The sequence below is a fragment of the Telopea speciosissima genome, chromosome 1 (assembly GCF_018873765.1).
Source record: "Telopea speciosissima isolate NSW1024214 ecotype Mountain lineage chromosome 1, Tspe_v1, whole genome shotgun sequence".
NCBI classification, from domain to species: Eukaryota; Viridiplantae; Streptophyta; class Magnoliopsida; order Proteales; family Proteaceae; genus Telopea; species Telopea speciosissima.
Genome location: NC_057916.1, coordinates 34,601,055 through 34,626,475, shown reverse-complemented (window position 1 = coordinate 34,626,475; position 25,421 = coordinate 34,601,055). Strand labels below are relative to the sequence as shown.

Sequence of the window (25,421 nt, the reverse complement as noted above, 5' to 3'; positions counted from 1 at the left end):
AAGACTATGTTTGGAATGCAAGAAAAGAAAAGTAAAGAACAGAAAAGAATTAAGTTGAAAAAAAAATAAAAAATGAAGAGAGAAAAAGATACATAAACTCATTACTTTCATTATTACTTGTCTTATTATGCTTTTCTTTTATGTTCTACGCAGAATTTTCATGTGGAACTTCCAAACTGTTTATCCAAGCCTAATTCTTCACATTCCTCACTGCATTCTTTTTAGTAAGACATAATTCAGTTCGAATTTTCATTCTTAGAATTATCTTTACATGCTTTATGTGTTCAATTGTCAGCCACATTATCATTCTCTAGCCTGAAAATCTTTAAAGCTGAGCAACAAAAAATTGTAGACACCCAAAGCAAAAACCAGGAATTTGTAAGTGGTTCTTGAATTCCCCTGTTGAGACACTTGAAACTCCAAATAGAATACAATAGGTTATTTTGAGCTGCATCTACTTCAAATACTCTGTAATCTGAACAATCTCCGGTTGAAGCTTGCATCACCCTCTGTCTCCACACTGTTCTTCTATTTTGAAGGGTCTCAAATTCTGGTCATAGTGGTGGTGAGGGATGAGCCGCCAGTATAGCAAAGAAATAACAATCTTATTTTGGTGGTTAAGAGATGAGAACTTTCAGAATCTGTACCCTTGGTGCTTCACTCACAAAATATGAAAGTAACAGAAAATTAGACTTTGAAGAAACCAACCATTAACTGAAACCCAATGCAGCAACTAACTGCAAACCCATGTCGAATCTTGAAATTACTTTACAGGAAGAATGTAACAAATTCATAAACAGTGCAAATTGTTTATATTTTGGGTCAAAAACAAACCTCATATGGAACAAGAGATCTGCAGTAATTGGTATTTGTCAGCACTGTACTGGTGGAACCACACTCACTATCCTTGAGTGACACAGTGGATCTATCAAGCTTGATTGACCATGGATATTGGTATCCATTAACAGCAGATCCCACATGTGAAGATGAGCGCTGCATCCGAACACCCCGAGGAATGTTACGTCCTTCCATTGATGGCCTTCTCCTGCTAGGTTGTCTCTCATATGATTCAGGTCGTTGCTTCGGTGCACTGTGTGACCGCACTTTAGCTCTGGATGATTCTGTGTTGGCCATGTAATGTGGATGGAATGGGTAATCAGTGGATGCAGAGTCTGCATATTCATGCCGAGGGGAAGCAAAAGGAGCTCTTGTTGGGTCCAGTTTGGATACGGCAGAATAGTACTGAGGACTGCTTTGTGCTGTAGCAAAGGAATACTCCTCAAAATGACCACTGCAGGCTCTTGGGCTCATCTCAATTAACGCTGATGGAGCAGGTGAGGTCTGGATTTGATCCTGCTTCGTGTTCAAACCATTACTTGGATAATACGCAGAGAATCTTGGATCTATTCGTTCTTGTGAGTTGTTAGAATAGCTAAGCCTGCTCTTTGAGCTTCCCCTTTGTTGGCCAATATCCATCTCTACGATCTTAATGTTCTCCTCCAGGCCTCTATCGATCTCCTACACTCAAAAATGCCCAGATTCCATGGAGTATATAAGGTTTCTTTCTTAGTTCTGATTGAAAAACAGAGTCAACGGAATTTTCAACAATTTTCCTTCTTGAATTACCCAGGGATTAAAAACGCTTTTCTTAATCGTGAAACAGAGAAGAAAAGGAAATTTTTTTCCAATTTCACAGTTAAGAAATCAGATAATTTCTCATTTTCGAAATCTCATGGATGCAGGGTGGTTGGAACTTGGATTTGCTAGCAGAGGACACTTACGCCGTATGCTTGTCTCTGTCGGATGTCCTGCGAGGATTTTCTATGAATTGATTGTCTCTGAGTAATGGGTTGTGGTTCCTCGGCCATCCGGAGCCTCTGAGCTCGAGCTCTTGTCTGAACTATAATCAATGCCTGCATGCACCGGAGGGTAGCAGTGGCCTGTTTCCTCACCAGGTGACCCCTCACCAGCGCCTGCAATTTCACTAATCCTCTCAACGCACATAATGCTCTCTTTGCCTGTCAATAACACTAAGAACTGGTCAATTTTTACTTTCATCTGCAATCTTACCCGCTATCCCTCTTTCGCAAAATTTGGTTCTTACGATTATAAATTGACTTGAAGGGTGGGTGGGAATTTGAGAATTGGTGAATGCATACCAGATAAGAACGGAAGGCAGATTGAATCCTGATGGCGGCGGTTTCTTCAACAACAATTGTTCTAGCAGGGGCAGGAGCATTGGTAAGGCGGATAACAGCGGCGGCAGCCTGTGCTGCTGCCACAGCTGCATCGGCAGCTGCAGCCGTAGCTGCGGCTACAGCCATGACATGCTTCTTCTGTTCATTCTCAGCATCAACCAGTGCATCAGTTGGTGCACTGGTGGGAACAATCGTGTCTGTGGAATTGAAATCCTTTGTAGCCATAGCCGTGGCTGAAGATCTCCTGAAACTCCATCTTCTTTTCTCCTTAGGAGTAGAGGGTGGAATTGTAATGGGTGTCGTGGGATTCTCAGTTGAAATGGAAGTGGGTTGACTGTTACAGTTCTTCTCCTTGTCTTTCTTCCCACCACCATATAAGAAGCTTTTGATCCATTTGCTAGTCTTCCCCATCTCTGTCAAACTAACTAAAAACCCATAACAGAGAACAGAGAAGGAAGCAGCAAAAGACTGATTATTCTAAACTGTCTTCTCATCTGTTAAACTTATATTTCAGGTTTTGATTGCTTGTGTCTTTCTTGCTTGTTTATGTTTGATGGCCCAGCAGAGAGAGAGAGAGAGAGAGAGAGACACAGGAAAATTCCAATTCCACCTCAAACGTTCATGAAGATTGATGTCCATATATACACATTTTTGGAGTAGCAAGAGAGATGGATTGGAGAGTGAAACGGCCCGCTTGGCGTTGTATAAAATAAATTGTTGCGTCGTGTAGTGGGGTTGAAGGGGTCGGTGAGGGTTCAGTGACCATGTGAGAGAGAGGGCCACATTGTTAGATACAAGAATCCGTGTAAAATACTGTGTGTCTATGCCTGCCTGGTGGTTGTTGTTGTAGTATGTACTTTGTGGACTGCCGATCTATGTGAGGGACCATTATCTCATTTACCCAACACCAACTTGGTTCACTTAACCTAGGGTGTCAATTTTCAGCCCAAATTGGTTGGACCGATTGATATCGATTGGGAAAACTAAATCGAACTTTTATTGGTTTGGTTTCAAATCAAAATTGAATCGAATTGATCGAAAATGGAAACCAAACTAAACCCATAAAATGATTTAAAAAATCGATAAAAACAACATAAACAACCAGATAACAGATCGATAAGAGCCTTTGAAACAACATCGATAGAAGATTGAATCAAACCAATTTGAAACTTATCCTTGATTTAAGGGTTTGGTTGCATTTTGACCCGGTTGTAGATTGAAACAACCAACAATTGACATCAAGGATTCAAAACACATAATTAGGGATTGAATCGGTCTCTGTCAATTTTGATTCAGATTGAAATCGATCAAAAAAACCCTAAAATCAATTTTTAGATCTAATCCGAAATCTCAGCAATTCTAGGATGTTGGGACAAGAATCAATTGAATTGTCATTGGTCACTTCCAATTCTAATCTGAATTGATCGATTCAAAGTACCCGATTTCAGATTGACATTGTTAGGCTTAAACCACCTCCATAAATAAAACATATAAAGAAGATCGAGTTTCCCTCCACTCGTGGTGAATGAGATCCCAATCACCATAGGGCAAGAGAGAATGAAAAAAAATATCAAGAAGGTATTTGAAAATATACTAAAATCCTAAAAGAGGTTTGTGAACCCCAAGATGGTGGGTGAACCTTCTATATAATTCTATAAAAAAAAAAAAAAACAATTTATCTAGATTTGCAGTTGTAATGAGTAGCATCTACATTCCCAAAACATAGATGCTTCTTTTAGAACCGTAGCTTAGAATTTAGATGGAAGGGTGGGGACCACACTGTTATATTGTGGTGGCTGGTGAGCCCACGTGGTGGTTATCTTTAAGCCAGCTTAAGCCACTCTTCACTTCACTGCGATCCCAAGGCAAGGAACCTCATGAAGTTTTTTACTCCTTCTATCCTCTAACTTCTAAGTCCATCCGTCCTATTCCACGGTTCCCTATCCATTTAATTAAAGCTTGGAAGGAATCACTGGGTTCCACTTGTATTATTCCTTTTGATGGTGACGTTGGCTTTGGTGAAACTTAAAACCCTAAATGAGGTTAGTTGGAGACTTAGACTTGGAGTCGGTCAATTAAGGGCCTAAGACTGAGGATTAAATCCAAACCCGTCTACACAAACGACCTATTAGTTATGCCAATTCAATGTGTATTGTTCATTACAGGGGTGTAAAAAACCCATGGTACTAAACCGGTTGAATCAATCAAAACCAACTGAACTAAACCCTCATTCAAATCAATTAAATTGAGATTGGACCAACAATAACTTAGTCTTATCGTAATTAAATGGGATCAGCTACATGGATCATTTCAAAACAAAGTAGAGAAAATTAAAATCCTCACAATGGAAAAAATGTAGAAATGAGATAAGAAAAACGAGAAATGGAAACAAAAAAAATAAATAAAGAGATGAAAGCATAAATTGAACCGAACCAATTGCTATTGGTTTTGCATAAACTAGACCGAACCAACCATTTGACTGACGTGAGAATCCCTACCGACACTACAATTGGTGAAATGGGGACCCTTTTACTTTCTGAGTTAGTAGTCAAAGAGGGCCAGAAGACGCGCAGTTGTTCATTCCTTATTTAAATATGAGCGAGAAAAGCGGTCTTAAAACCAATTTGTGGTGTGGGGTATGTGCGAGTGGACTCGGAACACCCAAAAAATAGAGAAGAAGAAGAAGCTACAAATGGGGATGGGACAATTTCCTACAAGGAGATGGGTTGAGTCATTGTTAACCCTCAAAATAAATGGACCCACTAAGTTAGACCAAACAAGAAATAGGGCCCATATATAACTAGGATTCAAGTAATTGGAATCGGTAATGGGATCGGTTTCCTCTGATTTCGATTCTGGTCCAGTCAGAATTGGCCAAAACTCTAAACCAATACCAAAACGTGAAGATCGAGGAACCACGTGGATCAATGGAGCCCCCATGGGCTAATGGCCTTTTAAGTGATCAAGAATTTAAGGACAGTAGCGTTTTTCTTTAGGTACATAGGTTTGTTTCACCAATGGTGAAGAATGAGAGTCTCCTCCTCACGATTGAGAATGACCCTTGAGAAAGAATATTTTTTACTCCAAAGTTAAAGGGAATCCGGATCAGCTACCCACATGGGGAAGGGTGGGGACAGATCTAACTCCTCCATGGGGCATGGGTCCCACACCCCATGGAGGATTCAGATCTGTTCCCACCTATCCCCATGTGGGTAGCGATCTGAACTCACTTAATGGATGGGAGTTAAGGATGACATAAGAATCCAATCGTAGAGTCACCGGTCACATCACCTTAGGTATTGGTATTTATTTTTTTGAGGAACGTACTTTGTGGGGGAGTGCAAGGGCCACGTGCACACAATAGCAAATGAGAGCACACATTGGCATCTTGGGGGTAGTATTTCTACCTTTCATGGGTGGTAGTCATATCAAATCCCCCCCTCCCACCACATACACACACACACACACAAAAAACATTTTACCTAATTTAAGTTTGGGGAAAAGAAAGCTATTTAGTCACGTGGATTCTAGGCTCAGACACAAGAGCGAGCGAATTATCATTCTACCCCTATGAAATAAAATAAAAAAAATAGCATCCATGTTGATGCCTCTATGCGTGTTCTCATTGCCCCCACTTTAATACTTTTTCAACATTAGAAGGATAATTACAAACTGGGCGGAGGGAGAGGTGTTCTGTCTTTTGCACCAATTGCACAAAGCCTTTGTGGCAATACCAAATTTCACAAATTCAATATTGAGCATCCATTTCTTAAGCTCTCTTTTTCGCCACTTATAATGTATTTGGTATGCATTCTCAGAACATATTTTGAGTCTAAAATTCATTTAAAAGAAACCCAATTCTTATATTCTTTTCTTGCTTCAAAATTCATTTTAGATCCAAAATCTTTCCGAGAATGTATACCTGATACAATTTTAGTTTGCAAATCTTTTGAGTCATGTTCTCTAGCAAAATTGCAAGAGAAATTTCATTGAATATTGCCATGAAACCTAAAACATTACACTATAAATTAACAATTTGGATCCTCTACTGCCGAGCTGCCCGGTAGGACCGTGTTACTCAGACACGGTGTTGCGTGCAACATCCGCCTTACCCTTACCCAAACTCCTTGCCCGAGTGGGGGTAAGGCGGTCTTTGCGCACAGCACCTTGTTTGGGTAGCACGGTCTTGCCATGCAGCTCGGTAGTAGAGGATCTGGATCCATAAATTAAGGGGAATATATTTGTATACGGAGATTCTCCCATCAACTCTTTCAAATAGGGGGCTGAAGTGTTAAAGTCATTTTTAATAGGCATTTATGTCAATCTGACTGCATTTAATGTTGATCGGGCAAATGCACAACAGTACGTGCATGAAAACTTTTGTCATAACTAAACATAAACCATTAAATCTAATCTGAAATTTTGAAGATGATTGATTCCCATAGAGAACAAAGATGTTGGAGTTGTGGAAAACATTGCTACTATTATTGACTAGATCTAAGAAAAATCATAATTGGATGATCGACAAAGAGAACGAGGAAAATCAGATCAGAGGAGATTAAAGAAAGAGAGGTTGTTCTCCTTGCTACCATTGCTAGGATTGTCAGAATTGGTTTACAGATTAGGATTTAGGCTTTAAGGTTTATGGTAGATACCGTCATCTTGTGTTAGTTCAAAATCACAAAGTAGTAGTAGCACGCAAATGTTCACTCCCAACATAAAATAATAAATAAATAAATAAAAGATAGTTATTCATGCAACAATGGAAGGTGAAGTTTTTGTAAATCACAAGATACATTTGAACCATTTATTTTTATATTTTTTTAAAAAAATTTAAACCATCTTCTCACTAGAATTGGAAAAGTGCAGAATACTATTTAGAATATGTATACACATGCATGGACATATACAAGATATGTGTAAATATAAAAGGGTCTATTTTATGGAATTAGAATGAAATTTGATAGATGACTTATCTAAACCATGTCTTTTTATCCAATAGTCGGAATGGGCATATTATCTTTCTCTGTGTTAGAATAAATACCTTGTAATAGTAGCTACCTAGCGTAGTTAGTGAACTGTGGTGCGCTTCATTCCCATGCTCACCAGGAGGTCTCAAGTTCGACTCTCCTGGCTGTTACCTCCCCCCTCTCCAGTTCCCCCACATTTGGAAAAGTAACAGACAGAAAATATTTTGTGAGAAAAAAATCTCTATTTGGTGGTGTTTCCTACACTCTCTCACACGGTACCGTGAGATGACGCCTTTGCCCCCTTGATAGATACCCAAGCATGCTTACTCATTGACCCAGACGCTTGAGTAGAAACCATGCGTCCAAGTAGAGATCTCTTGCCATTTATTTTATATAGAATGAAAGAGCATTATAAAAACAAAATTTTCATTACCAAAAATACCTTTACCTCATATTGTATTAATTAATGACCACCGGTTTGTATATATATGTGATCAACATCGTCATAGTGACAGGATTGGTATAAACACCAAGCAAACCCCAAAAGAGATAAGATAACAAGGGAATACGAGAGATGTCTATTTTATTAGGTTTATCTATTTATTTATTTATTATATTTTTGGCAAAAATATATTATATAGTTTATGAAGGTTAAAAAAAATTTGAGATAGAATCCTGATTTGGTGGTGGTTAGGAGATGAACGTAGTAGGGCCGGGTTATGGCTTACTCGACATCCCCGGCCTAGTTGCCAACCCAACACCCATATGCTTAGCCACCCAATATTTTAATTTTTAATAGCATTGTTTATAAACATGTTCAGACCTTATCTTTGGCAATCACGTGGGTTGTTTATATGCTCCTCATTTGACTCCAGTGTTAGAATTAGGGAAACATCTGTCTCTCTCTCTTCCCCAAGTGAGGTTTTTATATGATTGAGATTACAAGTAGTCCTCTTTACCTAAAGAAAAAAGAATACAAATAGTTCTCTCCAACGATTTCTATCGTTTAATGAGTGTCCAATGAGGCATCCAATGGTTGAGTTGTTGGATATGCATAGAGATGTGTGTCTGCATGAGACCCGATGGGTATCTCGATGTGCACCCAGCATACCAATCGTTGGATACCTCACTGGAAACTCCCTGGGTGCTGGACTCACAAGAGAAGAACCGGATCCACAAAAGATTCTCTCTCTCTATTAATTGAGCTTTATGCATGATTTTTAATCAACTTTTAATGAAACATATAAGGAAGTCCAGTGATAAAATAAGTGGAAATGGGCCTTTGATATTTCAGTGGAGGGCAAATCAAGTCAATCATCTGATTGGTGATTCATGTCTAAGAGAACATAAGGGTTAGGGTACCATTAATTTTTCATATCCACCCTATAAGAGGGAAAAGTTTCTTTTTTATTTTATATATTTTAGTGATTTGTAGATCTCTACATATCTGGATTGATAACTTTTAGCCATGTTAAATTATAAGTCATTACGATTCACAAGTATATCGGGGTTTAAAATATTGGGGTTCCACATGAAAGCAATGATACCCCATCAGATGAGAGTAATTCATGTAAAGGTTTAAAAGGATTTAGGTGTTACGAAATAACAAACAACCCAGCAAAATGGCGATTTACAAAAGAAAAGAAAAGAAAGAGAAAGAGAAAGAGAAAGTACATACACAAAGACAACAATTTACATGATTCACCCCCAAAAGGTAGGCTACATCCACTGTTGAGAGATAGTCTAGATCCATTATTTCGATGAAGAAATTACAAACCCTCTCACCATCTCTCAAAGAGATGACCACTATATATTATGTTTTCATGCATTACAATATAGAAAAAATCCTAACTCAAGAAAGTACAAAACTACCCTCAAAAACGCACCCGATCTGGTCCAAGGTACAAACCAACATAGGATGAATAATATATCTAATCGAAGATCGAGATCTTCAACAGAACTTTCTGGATAAAAACTGAGATCAGGCTTCACCAATAACATTGGGCACCCCTTTTTAATGGCTTACTTTCAAGATTGAGTTCTACCCGACTTCCAACACAAAATCTAAAGCATATATCGACTAAGATCATTCATGTTTAGCCATATATGATCTTGTTTAACCATTGAGTTAGGTTTTAATGCAGAAATTTTACCAAAATTATTAGCTTCCTCTCTCTCAAAATGGGATTAATCATGTGGCCTCTGCAACACTCTGTTGAAACATTCTATTATCATTCGACAAATCATATAATAATAGGGATTTAAGAAAGTTTATTCTTGCAGTTGGTGTGTTGTCAGCAAAATTAGGAATCATTTTAGTTTTAGCTTTTACACCACATATATTAACTTTTGAAGTCAGCTGCAAGGTGAGGAGTACATTAATTTCTTTCTAGTTTTCACAAAACCAAAGCCCATTTCTTTAATATTTACTTATTAAAAAAATTATGGTAATGACATTAATTATATGATTGCATTTCCAGCCATGTTCTTTCTTATTCACTCATGTGACAGAAAGGAATCCAAAAACTTATCTTATACTTCATTACAGGTGGAGTTAGAGAAAAGCCATTGGATCTAGCTATATAAACCTTGCAGCTTTTTAAGTATTGAAGATGGGGATGAATCAGGGATGGAATAATAAGAAACAAAAGGGATATAGGCAAGTGAGGTTGCTTAGTTGGGAAGATGAAATTAATCTCCTATCTTGTCAGCTTTTGTTAAATTACTTGCACTTGTGTACTTCATTTTATTCCACTAAGCACATGCAGTGGTGGTACCTTTTGATTAAGGTTTAATCCCTTTTAATTAGTCTTTTTTATTAGTTGTCACTAACAGTCAAATGTCTTAAGAGGATACCTGTTTTGTCTCCTTGTCAAGGGAGTATCTATACCCAACTGGGTGAATCAATTTGGCAGCTCAGATTGGGATATATAAAAATGTTTAATTTGACCCAATTATTAATAGTGGTTTGGTCCTTTGTCCTTTCAAATCATATTAATTATGAAACTAAAATGATCTAAATAAGTTAGCTGCAGGTTTTTTTTTTTGTTTTTTTAATCTATCTAACATGTCCCATACTCCTATGGGACTTTAATCACAGCCACTAGAGAGAGAAAGAGAAGGGTTGAGGAGGGTGGGGGATGGGGTGTGGGGGGTTGAGAGGAAGGGGTGCCTTAAAGCACAAGGTATAGACAAGAGAGTTAGGATCGGGCTCCTCTCCTATGAGCCCAGTGTCCAGTGAGGTATTCAACGGTGCTGGATTGTTGGGCACCCGGGGATGTGTGCCTACATGGGTTCCGGCGTGCATTCTGGTTCACCCAACAGTCCAGCGTCATTGGATGTTTCACTAGGCACTCCCTGGGCATTGGGCTCGTAGGAGGGGAGTCGAATCCAAAGAGTTGAACTTGTGATCTCCTGAGAGCCTATACTCAAGGCACCAACCAATTGCATTAGCAGTTCTCTTAGGCCAGAGCCCGAGCTCCTGAAAATTGTCGGATTCTAGTGGTTCCCCCCCCCCCTCCCACACACACACACACACACAAATGAGCTTTTTCTCTAGCTATATGGTTCATGATTTGAGTTTCTTCTCTCATTGTACATTCATAATGGATCATATCATTTTTAACTTTTAGGTCTAAATAATGGTTCTAAGAAAAGAAAATGACACAATCTACTCTACGAGACTACGACGGATACATGGAAATAAAAGAACTAAGGAGAACATGAAAGCAGAATGGCAATTCACGTAGGCTGTGCTTGGTATGCATTATCAGAATAGATTCTGGGTCTAGAACAAATTTTAAAACCAGATTCCTCTCTACTTTCTCATTTTAGAATGTGCTTTAGACCCATAATATATTTCGAGAATGCATATCAAACACAGCTTTAGTAAATTAGTGTGGTATCTTAGGTTGTGATTGTATGCTTTCTTAGAACAGATTCTGGGTCTAGAATATATTCTCAAAACCGATTCATCTCCATTTTCTAGCTTCAGATTGTGTTCTATACCCAAAATCTATTATGAGAATGTATATCAAACACACCTTTAGAAATCAATTGAAATTTACTTACTAAACTAGTATGGTATCTTGAAAATTTTCATTTCACACATGCCTACATCTAATCACTTTCCGATTTGGCATAACAAGATAAGGGATATGTCAGTCAAATTAAATTTGGGTTACGAGGCTACATGACACCAACAAGGTTTGATCAGCCCAACCCAACTTTAAAGGCTGCTGCCATCAACAGGTTTTGCTTCCTGTTAAATTACAATCAGGGTTCAGGGACGGAATCGGTTATTGGGGATTCTGATCTATATCGGATTGAAATCAGCCCGAATCGGTGTTCAAGAACCCTAGAATCAATCATCAGATCCAAAACAGGGACTTTCTAGGGTTTTTGAGTGCGAATCGGCCATTTCGGATAGGTGGAAATCGGGATCAGTCACGACTGAGTCCGAATTGAATTGGTTAGTTCACCAATCCGATTCCCGATTCCCGATTCTTACAACCCTGATCACAATGTCCGGAAGGAAAACCACTACAAAAGCTCACATTTGCAGGAGAATTTTAGGAAGAGTTCTGTATTTAGATTAACTGAAAACAAAAGGGAAGCAATTGTTAGGTTACTTCCAGACCCAACGTTACCTGGTTCTGAATTCTAATTGGGACTGACCTGGGCCCAGGATCAAGATAGGCCTATGTTTCCCAAGTCCTAACACAAACACAAGCTAGGTTTAGGTACAGCCCAATCAAGCCCACCCACATTTTAAGCAATCATAGGAGAGGGGGAGATCCAGAAACCCTTATAAAATCATATTAGGCAACCATATTTTTTTTTTAATTTATATCTTTGTTATTTCAAATTAATGACAGGTCAATCCAAAGAAACAAAAAATCCTCTCCAATTTCCCAATGATTCAATTCGGGGTGGAGAGGTCCAGACCTTGGCAGGTGTGACATCCAATGGTGCCAAGCACGAGAGAAAAAAAATTTGGTCAATGAGCTCAGACCTTTGGATGTCGTGCAATTCCTGCCTGTCAGGTGTCGAACTGCACCATTGGGGAATTAGAGATGATTTAAATTCCCAATCCAACGAGTTGTGGGCATTGTATCAGCTGTAAAATCCAAGGTCATTAATTGTTTCCAAATTTTGGAAGGCCTATAAGTTTTGAGGTCGGTGAAATACAAGCCCAAGAAAGGGAAGCCCATCAGAAGAGGCTAGATCATCCCCTCGGGTGGTAGTGAAAACCTGTAACGAAAAAACTAAAACTAAAAGATCCGTATCAGCCAAAAGCAAAACAACAAGAAGTCTTTAAGAGGAGATTCTAAGGGTGTGTTTGGTTTGTATTTTTGGAATAGATTCTGGGTATAGAATTTGAAATGAGAAAATATAGAAAAACTTATGACAAGGTTGCTGCTGTGTTGGGTATGGATTCTTGGAATGCATCCTAGGTCGATTTCGCATTCTCGAACGATATAAACAACTATTTTTATCATCCGAGAATGCGAAATCAACCTAGAATGCATACCAATCACAGCCTTCATTTCCTATTGACTTCTTATCATTGTAACCCATTTTTAAGCCTGAGACATAATAAAGCTTTTTTTTATCCCCTCCAACACGCCAGTACGTCTAGCGCACATCAAACAGCTAAGCGGGCTGGCACACACCCTAAGAACAACACTAATCGTTTGATACACATTGGCGCACTGGAGAGGATCCGGTTCCAAAAGGTTTACCCACCCATCTAGAGTCATTATTAAACCCCCCCCCCCCCACCACCTAAATAACATTGAATCTATCCCTCTATAATGATGTCTATCCAACTACCTTGAGTGAAGGGAAACTCGTGGTCCCATATTTTATATGCTTAATCATTTAAGCCTTTATATTTATATTGCTCCTCTCCCATTTTGCAATATCGATTCCAATTTTTGTGTTACTGGTTTTGTCATTTTTTAATTGAGCACAACTCTAAAGTATCCCACCCGTGATCTAATAAATTAGTGCAATCAAACACTTACAAAGTTGTTTTATCTTAGAGACCGATTCACATAATCTAGTTTGCACCATAGGAGTGTCTACTTAAGGAGAGAGACTATGACACAACTCAGCCTCACTGTCTCCTTATGAGTTTTCATGTTATTTTCATATTCATGATGCCATGTATGGTGTTTGTGTTTATATTCATCCATTATGATTTGTCTACGTTAAGATATGTCCATTGTGCCTTTACATTTTTTGGATTATAATTTCCAATAGTTTGTATTTTCACAAGGTTCTTCTATCCATCGGAACAATAGGGTGGTTATGCTCATTACTAAACTTGTTCAAGAGATGAAATAACCAAGGTATATCTTTTTATCAGAGGTTGAATCGGTCATCGGAAAAAGAATTAAACAAAAAATTAGGATACATTCTGGCAAAATGAAACTCCCATGGAAGAAAAGCAATTGAAACGCTTTCATAAAAATTCTCGCAAAATCGAGAATGAAGTTTTCATTCTGTACATGTCAGATCATGAATTAGTAACTACATTCAATCTCCAAAAAAGTCCCAATTGTTTCAAATTTTCTATTTTTGAAATGGGATATTTTCAAAATCCCCATGAATAGGATCAAACCTTGTTCACTGGTATTTACATGAGATTCTTCTTTCTTATTCTTAAGCAAGCCTCTGAGAGAGCTTAGTTGATCCATGATTTATGTTTCATCTTTCTTTTCCTTTCCATTTGTTTTGAGAAAGATATTGATCGAAAAAAAATCAATGGAAAAAGAAAGAATCATCTCTCAGCCTAGTAATCCATAATGCCCACCAGCTATGTTATGTGGGGTCCAGATTTTGCCTATCTTTGACACCTAGAGTCCATGATAGTCCCAGATGTCATTTCAATTTTTTAACACTTGTATGTTATGTATATATAATAATAGATTGCCAATTTGAAATAAGTATAACAAATATTAAAGAACCGAGTTTCCCTTCACCCAGAGTGAGTGGAATCCCATTCACCGAGGGGTGGGAGAGGGCCGGAATGGGTATTGAAAAGGTATTTTGGAACATACTAAAAACCTATGAGGGATTTGTAAACCCTAGGATGATGGGTGAACCGTCCTCTATGAGTGGAGGAAAACTTTTTCCAATATTAAATTTGAGAGTATTTGAATGACACCTCTATAGGGGTATTTAGAATTTGACATCTTTAATTATCCTTTGTCTTATTTTCAAAAGTTCTTTAAAATAAGGGAATAAATGACTTTTCAAAAGTAATTTCAAAATGAAAAAACCACTAAATTTGATATCAAATTTTTTTTATTTATCTTATGGATAAACAAATAATTCACAAAGTAATCTGAATATGAATTTTTTTTAGTCCACCTTTTTTTTCAAATTTCTAAATAATCAAAACATATTATTCTAAATTTTTTACCTTTCGAATAATTCCGGAATTTGAATTTATCAAATATAGCATTAATTAAGATTTGGAGACGCCATGTATGGTAAAGGTTAATCACTAAAATCATAGTGGGAATCTATTCGATGTGGATCAGAATCTAGAAAAAAATACCTTCTTCCAATTCCATAATCCCTCCCCTAGTTTTTGTTTTTCGGTAGGATCCCTCCCCTAGTTACTACCTTCGTTTGTTATCCAAACAAATATTATAAGGCTTAGGGAATTATTCGGAAGGTCGGATCTGTTTGACCTATTTTGTAAGAGTGTCAATTTAGAACCAAAATTTCTACTGAAAAAAAAAATTTTGGGATCAAAATAAAAAACCATCCCACTAAAAGGAATAATTATCACCTTCAATTCGCGGGCACCTTCAATTCCTCCAATTCTTCTAATAAGAGGGAGTGGACCCCACCTTGGGCAGTGTTTTCGGGTAGGTGGTAGGATGGTCATTTCTGCCTCCATGTGAGGAATTGGAGGAATTGGAGAGGGCAGCGAATTGGAGGGGATAACGATTCCACTAAAAGTTGGTATCGGACTGTCCCATTACTAAATAGAATGATATTGGGATCTGATTTTAATACCGAATAATAAATGAGATGGGATTCCCAACGGTATTAGTACCGAAATACTGATTATGTACTAGATGAAACCAGATCTACCATTACCATTTTGAAGGGTATATTTCATGTTTTTTGTTAAAGTTTTATGACTGTAGTTTGATGTATTTGGGTGGTATTTTCTCTTATAGAGGTTTCAATTGGACATTTACTTCTGTTTCTGTAAACTTGATTAGTGATGACACTAAAACTATATGTGGACTTATTTATTTCACCCTCATTAATTCTTAATCATCATTTTAAGAAGCTTATGTGTGAGTTTAAGGAGCTTGAAGGAGTAAAATCATGAAATTCTTGTTTACTAGAGTAAGGATGAACACCTTAGATTTCATAATAGCGAAAAATTTCTCAACACTACTAATGGACCCATCTCTTTAGGAATCATTAAAGTTCTTCAACCTTTTTTATTGTGCCAATTTTTTAAGAACTGATACCATACCATCTCAAATAAATAGGAAGATTCTGGGATTAGCATCTTTGATATCGACGCCAGTAATTGACACCCTTACAAAGTCTCGTTCCCAATCATGGTTCTAAGTATTGGGCGATATGTATCGTTTTTATTAGTCACCGATGTTGATACCTTATCGATACCGTATCGATAGCATGGTACGGACAAGGGGTAAAATGATTAGAAAACTCATTTTTTAAGAAAATTCAAGGGTAATTTTGTTCGATTCAACCAATCCAGGTCGATACCATATCAATATCGTATCGGTTTTGCGTGTTACCGATACCCATTCCAATACCGTGCACTAAAACCATGTTCGCAATCGTTACAAAAACAAAAAGCTAAATATTATGTAAAATCCATGAAGAATATTAGACCTGGCTTCTGACAACGACCTTTCCACGAAAGTGACCAGTCTCTCCAAAAAGACCACAACCATAAAAAGCCAACTTAGAACCAGCATTCCCACCTTTTCTCTTTAGAATTTGGATCCTCTACGGCCGGGTCAGGGTGCGGCCTTACACAAGCCGGGGTGAAATGACTACCCCATCCACTGCCCGAGCACCTTGCCCTAGTAGGATCCATGCCCTGCCTGTGTGAGACTGCATTGCCCTCCAGACCATTACCCGAGTTCCGAGAGAAAACCCTTAAAAAAAAAAGGTGGATTCCACAATGATGAATACCCCTTATATAAGGAATGCGACTTCCCAGGATCTCAATGTGCATTTTCAATTCTTCCCTCTCTTTATCTAATAATTAATCTCTCATGAAGTTAGGAAAGGATCTGTCTATCTATGTTCTTTGTTTGTTGTTGTTGGATTAAGATTAGGATTTAGAAGCAGAATTGCAGAGATATTGAGTAATAACTTAACCAAAGAGATAGTGAAACTAAGAAATTAAAAATGGCAGGGATGATACCAGGGGTTAAGCTGCTGGTTCGAAAACGAAGAATCCATTGTCATCAATACGATATCGATCGTAACTCTCGTTGTGATCCTTTTCTTACACACCGTATCCGATGGTCGTCTACACCAACCACCACCAGCAGCAGCACCGTCACCACAATGGACGCCACTGCTCTCGAGGCCCGCATGAGGCTCGAGGAAAAACTCGGCAGCTTTCGTTCCAGGTTTGTGCTTCTCTCTTGGAACCCCTGTTCTTCTCCTCTGCCAGCTCCCACTTTGGTTTTCATCTGGAATCGATGATTATCAGCTTCATTGGTATCAATATATATGAGAAATCATTTCCATTTCATTTCTTTTAGTGAATTTCCTAGAATTCATGTGGCCGGCTCTGATTCATGAGAGCTTCATGGGAATTATAGGATTTCACTCAAGATCATTAATTTGTAACTTCTATCTATCTAGGTCTGATTTGTTCGACTTGGTATCATTTAAATTCAAAAACAGGTGGAATAATAAGCATCCTCAACCTCCTCCTCCTCCTGTCCAAGTACTCAGAAGCTCCTCTCATGATCACGTTCTTCAGTCGAACCAGATTCACAGGAATGAAACAGAGACGAGAACAAGAGAAACAGAAGTTTATACATCAAAGGGAGAGATTTGCGCTTTTTGCCTAGACGAGCTGCAAGGCCAGCAGGAGATCACCAACCTACCTTGTTCTCACAGATACCACTCCGATTGTCTTCTCCCTTGGCTCGCTTCACATTCGCATTGCCCCTATTGTAGATCACTCGTTCCCTTGTTCTAATTCCACTCTTTTCATTTTTAACAAATTATAATAAGGGTTATTAGCTAATTAATCTTCATGAGACACAACCTAATTTTTCTATCCATTTATGTCCCTCGCTTTATGACAAGTGTTCCTCCCTTTATTTTAAGTATACTAACAACCCTTTCATAGTAACCCACATGGATAAAGGTGAATGAGCTTAGTTATTAAGTTCAGGAACGACAATAAAACGGGTATGGATACATTTGGTAATTAAACAGCTCAGTTAGTAATAATATTATTAAAAAATCTAGTGTAATAAAATAGTACAATAATCATACGATATATATTTAATACGGCCACTTCATAAGCAAATATGTGGGCCGGATATATATTCACTATGTAACAGACATGCAACCATGAACTCCAAGGCCCTACTCCTATTAAACAGATTTTGCACCAATGTCTATGCAAATAGTAAGGATTCATGCCAATCACTAGTTACAGGTCTACCTATTCGGTAGTTGATAATGATCATGCGACACTCATTTCCAATGTTTTAGAAGATAAGTTAATTTGTTAAAAAGAATTAACCTAGTAGAAGTTCCTTGCCACTGGGCTTGCTATCCCTACACCATACCGATGGACATCCTTAGTTCCAATAAGAACTGCAAAAATGGCTTCTAATATACCATTGTTAGATTCATTCTTACTTAACAAAGTAGAGGGAAGGGAGAAGAAAAACATAGAACCGTTCCTGAGTTCCTCTTTAAAATCTAGAAAGGAATATATATATATATATATATATCCTATATATATACACACACACCACGGATTCAATATACACAACCTTGAGCTGAGGCGAATCCATTAGAGGAGACTGCACAGGTGGAAGAAAATATTTTCTTAGTAAAATTAAAACCTTTCAATAACACTATCGTAAACGATGAAATTTCCCTTATAGAATGTATTCTTTTTATAAGTAAATTATAGTAAAAACGAAAAAGGAAAAATAAATAAATATACCAATACAGGCAGTGACCTAGAACCCCCTTTAAAACAGGCTAAAGGAGGGAAATGAGACGCCCATAAGAAAAACGGGACAGGCCCTGCATCAACAAAAGTGCCAAAAACAAGAAAGTTACAACCAATAGTAGATACAGAATTCAATATCTCCCCTTAACCAATTTACAAAATTCCTCTGGGAAGTCAACCCATTGGAGAATAGTCTCTACATCACCCGTAGGTAAAGAGACAATATAATCTGCTGGTTGATTCACCTCCCTCCACATATGCTTATTTTCTGTCGAAGAAAAAGAGGCACTCAAATGGTGAATTTTTCTCTTAACCACTATACTGCCCAAGGACCTTCAATCTTTCCATTTAGCATGTCTAATGTCAACTTGGAATCTGACAGAATGCTCACATCATAGAAACATTTTCAAAATAGAGTCGCACCATAGTAGCATCACGAATCAGCCCACCATAAGTTGCCTTTTCTTGGGATAGAGAACCATCACAATGCAAAGCAAATATGGATCCGACTCCTCTACTTCCATCCATGGCACTTCCATCTTACTTCCGAGCCTCCACAGATCGCCACGTGTCAAAGCAGTCATCCAACGTTTGAAAATGAAAATATTCAAAAAATTTCAAATTTTCGTTCAAACCCTTATGAGCCCATTGAACCGTGACTTAAACCCCTAAACAACCCAACCCAACCGGCTCAAATGTTACTCAAACCAAACCCCTAACCCATCTTCTCTCAAATCCCTAAACTCTACGAAACCCAAACCCATCTTGTTTCTCCTCTTCTTCTTCTTCTTCCACCCCAAAACTCAACAGCTCTGCTCCGCTCCGCTACTCTCTTCTGCTTTTCTTTCGAAAATTTCAAAGAAGCCTTGCAATCGTTCCGGTTTAATAATAGTTACCGCTAATTGCTTGATTTGTTTTAGCTACAGAGATATTAAATTGTTATCAAAATTGTCATCCAAAACATCTGTTTCCAACAGTAAACTCGGGTAAGACTATCACACTTTGTTCTATCTTCTCTGTCTGTTCTCTTGTGTGAAATGTTACCACACACAGAGAGAGAAAGAGAGAGGTGGTGGTGGTGGGGGGCTAAAACGGATCTACAGTCTCCAATTTAATTTCGATCCAATTGGAAATAATAGGAGCAGAAGGAAAGGCAAGGCTGGATTTGAATTCACAGTCTCTGTAATCGAGGAGAAAGGAAGGATTGTGTTTAAGGAATAATAAAAGAGATAAAGGAGGAGAAGATGAAAGATTTAAGTGAATAAAGAAAGGGAGAAGAGGAGAGGAAATGAGGAATAGCGAGATGGTGTACTGGTGTGAATGGAGTTTGGAGACCCACGTGATTGCCAGGGGTATAAGATGGGGGCCCTGCATAAATCATGTGGTCGATGCTAGCCTGGCTTCTCATTCTCTCTCGCCATTAAGAAAAGCTTGAAGTGGAGAGGCAGAGTTTTGTTGGGTTTGAAACAGAAAGAGAGCAAGAACACCTATAAGGTTTCTTTGAATTTCCATAACCCAACCGGAACGATTGCAAGGCTTCTTTGAAATTTCCGAAAGAAAAACTGGGTTCGTAGCGGAGCGGAGCAGAGCAGATGAGTTTTTTGGGAGGAAGAAGAAGAAGAAGAGGAGAAACAAGATGGGTTTGGGTTTCGTAGAGTTTAGGGATTTGAGAGAAGATGGGTTTGGGGTTCGGGGTTTGGTTTGAGTAACCTTTGAGCCGGTTGGGTTGGGTTGTTTAGGGGTTTAAGTCACGGTTCAATAGTCTCATAAGGGTTTGAATGAAAATTTGAATTTTTTTGAATACTTTCATTTTCAAACGTTGGATGACTGCTTTGACACATGGCGATCTGTGGAGGCTCGGAAGTAAGATGGAAGTACCATGAATGGAAGTACCAATAATTCGGCCCATGGGCCCTTGGGCCCATAAACCCATGGTGAATGGATTTCTATTTATATATCAGACTAGGGGTGTCAACTGGTCGGGCTCGGTCGGTCTTGGTCGGGCCTAGCCGGGCCTCACCAATTTTATAGGTTGTACCGTGTCCGACCTTTTAGGCATTCGGGCTTGTCTTGAGCGGATAAGGTACGGTTTTATTTCGGTCGGTCAGTGTTCGGTCTTTAATCGGGGCAACCTTATTCGGGTTAAACGGGCCTAAACCGGGCTCAAAACGGGCTAGTGAGCCGTTTAACTCTAAACGGTCTCTAATCGGTGTGGGTTTACTAATTGACATGCAACCAGAATTTTAAGTTCAAGCCATCACACCGTTGGGCAGTCACGGTACACCTAAACTCAAAGTCAAATAAAGCTTATCTCTATTAAAATAGTAGCACAAAACTGAATAGAAGCACATCTAACAAAGTAAGTAGAAGGAAAAAAAATAGCAGCACAACACTGAATAGAAGGCACATCTAACAAAGTAAGTAGAGGGAAAAAAAAAATTGCAGCACAACACCAAATAGAAGCATATCTAACAAAGTAAGATCTAAAAACTAAAAACTAAGCCTCATTTCACCTACGTTAGTGTATCTAACCAATAAATGTCAAAAACCAACAAAGAAACAAACAAAAATAGGAAATTTGAAGGGAAGGGGAGGGGAAGTTTATAAGTTAAAGGGTCGGGCTGGGTTGGGTTGTAACCAATCGGTCTAGGTCGGGCCTGGAATCGATTGGTCCGGTCGGGCGCCCGACGGGCTAGGACCTCACACCGGGACCGCCATATTACTAAACATGTCGGGCCTAGGCCCGGCACATTTAGTAATTGGCCTGGATCGGGTCGGGCTTTAACTGGGAGGGCTCAGTCGGGGCTACCGGGCCGGGCCTGGAATTGACACCCCTATATCAGACCACATGGATAAGGTGTTTGGTCTGTTATCGATTTCAAGATGTTTATCAGGTCTTGTCTATTTTTATAATGGTCCTTTAAAATGGTTGCCTACCATCTACCTCTCCCAGACCCTGCGAAATGCGGGAGCCTTGTGCACTATGTACGGCCCTTTATCTATTTTTTCACATATAAAAAGCATTCAAGTGCAATGATGGCCATCCATCTCAAGGAAGGAAAACTCGGTTTTTTTTTATACTTGAGGTACACAATCTTTACAAAAACTAGGTCTATAAGTTACCTCGAATTTTTACCCTATGTTGTAAGGCACGGTCTTTCTTGCATCGTGCGGCGCAGAGGCCATGTGCGCCATGTGGGGCCCATGTACCACATGGCCTCTACAACAGACGATGCGATAGACATGCTGTAACAGGAGATGATAACATGTTCGATTCCATTCAACTTTTAGATTCCCTTAACCCTTTTGCCGCATTGGATCTCCCATAACCCCTTGGCCCCGCCTCCTAAGTCCTACCAAGGTTTTAGTAATCAATATCCTTATTGGAATCGGTAAGGATTAGTCAAGTTTACCCCTATTTGTTTCAACAAAAAAAAAAGATTTTTTTTAAAACATTTTTACCCTTGTCTATAACGACCAACTGATACAGGAGCAGACAAGAATTGATATCGGTCTCCATCAATACTGATATAAATTAGCCTATCCGACACCGGTTAACCATGATCCCTGCAAAACCCTCAATGGTTACGGAGCGGACTGTTTGGCCAAATTCCGATCCCTGCCTAGCTACCTCTTCTGTGGTAGACGGCAGGAGCTTTGTCCGTCCTCTTCAATAAAGTATCTTTCTACCAAAAACAAAACAAAGCAATATGTCAAGGCACTACAAGAAATGTGATTTTTGGCGACGGTTTTTTACCGTCGCTAAAAATACATTTCTATCGCTAAAATATATCAGCGATGGTATCTTTAACCGTCGCCACTCCGTCGGCTAAAGTGACGTCGGAAAAAATGGCGACGGTAAAATAGCGCCCGTCTAGCAAAATACTTTTTGGCGACGGTTTGTTTTTCTGTCGCTTAAAATGTACTTTTTGCGACGGTTTTTAACCGTCACTATAAATTCACATATTAGATGACGGTATTTAATTTACCGTCGGAGAAAATGTATTTTAGGCCACACTTATTCTATTACCGTCGGTAAAAATAGTTCTTTAGCGACAATAATACTTTTACCGTCGCAAAAAAAATGTTTCTTTTTAAAAAAAAAATTTATAATTTGTATAAAAAAATTTCACCTATAATAATGACATCCAGATATAATATTTATTCATTTCATAAAAAAAAAAACTATTAAATACAAATACCATAATTTCATTACACTTTCAATCAATTATCCACCATTGTAATGAACAAAAACAGCAACAAAAAAACTTATATTTTCATTGTACTTTCAATCAATTATCCACCATTGTTGTTAACCAAAAACCAACAAAAAACATCCAAAAAAACTTCATCCATCTTTCGGGTATGTTCACAGTGTGTAAACTTCAAAAAATAATAGAATAATTCTAAGAATAATAAGTTCTTGATCATTTCAATATTAAAAATCTAACAGAACTTAAACTTCATATACAACAACCAAACTACTGCAACAGTGCAACTCCATTTAAAGAAGAAATCACCTTCACTTGCATCCATGGATCATTGGGAGAAGTTGAAAGGTGCATAAGAAAACTCCAACAAAGAAAGTTACGTCATAACCAAGCAAAATACTCTTTCCAATAACCTGCTATTTAGATGATTATCAGCAGTCTCACTAATGTCAAGAAGAACAACAAAATAAAACCCCTACTATGTGAACTGAGTATACCTACAAGTAAGTATTAAGCTCATATTCCAACAGACCGATCTTGAAACTCTAAAGATGTGTCAAAATTATACCTTCCCAAAATCAATTTCTTTTCAAGAAGTTCTGCTATGGAACTCATGCAATATAATGAGCTCTTATATTCAGCTGTTAGAGAGACTTAAAAATAGGAAAAATAGCTAGGACTCATGAAATATAATTAATGAGCTCTTATATTCAGCTGGTACACCTGAAGCATGTAACCTTCTAAAGCATGGTAGTTCCCTCCTCTCTTAACCCACATCAATAGGAAAAATAGTTAGGACCCATCCACTATAAAGTAATCACAAAATATTCTAGATGAATGGATGTAATAATTATGTTGTGAAGCAGATGTACCTTTATGATTTATGCATAAGGATGAGTGCTTTGTGCCTGTGCATGATGACAGACATTAAATATCAAAAGTGCAGTCCATTCTGACGAAGCAATGGTGTAAGCTACGTAGTAGTGTTTGAGGGGTCATAACAAGAACCTGCAGTCCATATCACACACAGTAAGCACAAACAAACCAAAGTAGATAAGTAAATTAATGAGAGCTATGAATTTTCAGTAATGAGAATCTTTATTGTATTTCCATCCATTTATTCTATTAAAAGGTCACATAAGTCTTAGTATTCAAATATGCTCCTTTACAAGGAATGAAGGTTATGCATTAAGAGTGTTCACTTTGTTAAAGACCCATGTGTTCACTTTGTTGAAGTTTATCCATGCACAGATAACAAACTCACATTGTTACCCACACATTCAGATTTATCATTCACTTTTGCAATTTGGATTATTTCACATTAATTCCTGTGTATTTGGAGTGGATTTTGTGATTCTGTATTTCTTGGTTAATTTTTTTTACTTTCAGCTTTGTGTTGCATTGTAGATCTGTGTTTTGAACCAGCTTATCTGTCGGTTGCTCTATTCATCTCTCAGTTGCTCTCGACCTTTAATTTGTCTGCTATTTGGGCTCTGCCTCAAACAAGAAATTGCAATTGATTGATAGTTTGTATCGGTAGATTAGAACTTGTAGGCCGAGGGGGGGGGATCCTTGAGAAAGATAAACCTCATGTATATGGTATGTTCTCCCCCCAAAACAGTATTGCTGTCATTATCAAATGCAGCACCAAGATTTGAAATGATTTTATACAAGATTAATAAGAAGAGAAGTTAGAAAATAGTAGCTTGGTAAAATTAAACAATGCAAATCTCAATACAGAAGAAACATGCTATCATTACCAGAAGTTGATTTGCATTTGTCCATTACTTTGTGAGTTACTACTTGAGTTCCTAATTTTTAGGATCTGAAGTTGCTAATTCTGAAACAGGACTTGTTCATAAGATATAAATGTTGGATAAGGCTCTTCTTTGGTAGAGCAAAATTTCAATTTCACCAAGCTACTACTTAAAAGATCAAACTGGCTCATTTGAAATAAGTTCAAGAGCCCTTTTCTTGGTCAAAGAGGATAAGTATGGGGTATGGTTGGAATAAAGAGACGGATGTGTAGTTCCAATCTAGTTTTTAATTTGCTATTAGTTAAGGCTATGATTTGTAGGCAGCAAAATCACCCAACAAGTTAGAAACAACAAGATATCTTTAAATCCCCATGGTAGAACATCATCAAAACTGGAAAGTTTTTCCCGCTAATCAAGTAGAAACTTTGATATAAAAAAATCAACTATTCAATCCAATGGACAAATACTCTGATTTACTAGTTAACCAAATTATTAACTAATGGCAGAATTTTGCAACTACTCAAGTTGGGAATGTAAAATGGATAAAAGATTCACATAAACAAGTTTTCAAAAATACCCATGCATTAGATTGGATCAAAGTATACCATTAATCTGACAATGTCCTTTCAGCTCTTAGTTTTAAGAATTTATCTCATTTTTGGTAGTGAAAAACCCTTTGATAAGGATTTGACACCCAAAAAAGCATCAGGAGACATTGTGACTTCCTATTAATGCAGCTGAGAGTCATTCCAGCTTCTATGACTCCTCACGATAGAACTTGAGCAGACCTCCAACTTAATTTGTAAGGAGTCTTGCTCCTCTGATTGACAACTCCAAGACAAATCCACACATCTTTGATTTAATGGGAATGGCACAAACCAAGCTCTTTTATCCTACACAACACTCACAAAAAAATCCACAAATCTTTGATTTAATGGGAATGTCACAAACCAAGTTCTTTTATCCTTCACAACACTCACAAAACACTGGATGACCCATCCACTTAAAAATTTCTGATTTAACTTTTATTGTATCAATCACTTTGCTATGTTAGA

General features: G+C 38.0%; 1 protein-coding gene across 2 annotated transcripts; it reads right to left on the bottom strand.

The window, feature by feature from the left end:
* Positions 1–235: 235 nt before the first annotated feature.
* Positions 236–20,818, bottom strand: LOC122672547 (protein IQ-DOMAIN 19-like). Of its 2 annotated transcripts, none has more exons than XM_043870011.1 (6): positions 20,806–20,818; positions 12,434–12,441; positions 2,160–2,656; positions 1,782–2,018; positions 835–1,518; positions 236–756 (listed from the first exon to the last, which is right to left on the bottom strand). In XM_043870011.1, the coding sequence occupies exons 3-6, from the start codon at positions 2,607–2,609 to the stop codon at positions 688–690; spliced, it is 1,440 nt and encodes a 479-aa protein (XP_043725946.1). In that variant the 5' UTR covers positions 2,610–2,656; positions 12,434–12,441; positions 20,806–20,818; the 3' UTR covers positions 236–687. The 2 variants fall into 2 exon arrangements, with proteins under 2 accessions (XP_043725946.1, XP_043725953.1); XM_043870018.1 differs by having other exon boundaries at positions 236–655.
* Positions 20,819–25,421: the final 4,603 nt, after the last annotated feature.

Coding starts and splice junctions, on each gene's coding strand:
- LOC122672547 (XM_043870011.1), bottom strand. CDS start 2,609: ATGGGGAAGACTAGCAAATGGATCAAAAGCTTCTTATATGGTGGTGGG. Junction 1,519..1,781: donor GACAGAGACAAGCATACGGC/GTAAGTGTCCTC, acceptor TTTTGAGTGTAG/GAGATCGATAGAGGCCTGGA. Junction 757..834: donor GATCTCTTGTTCCATATGAG/GTTTGTTTTTGA, acceptor AGTAATTTCAAG/ATTCGACATGGGTTTGCAGT.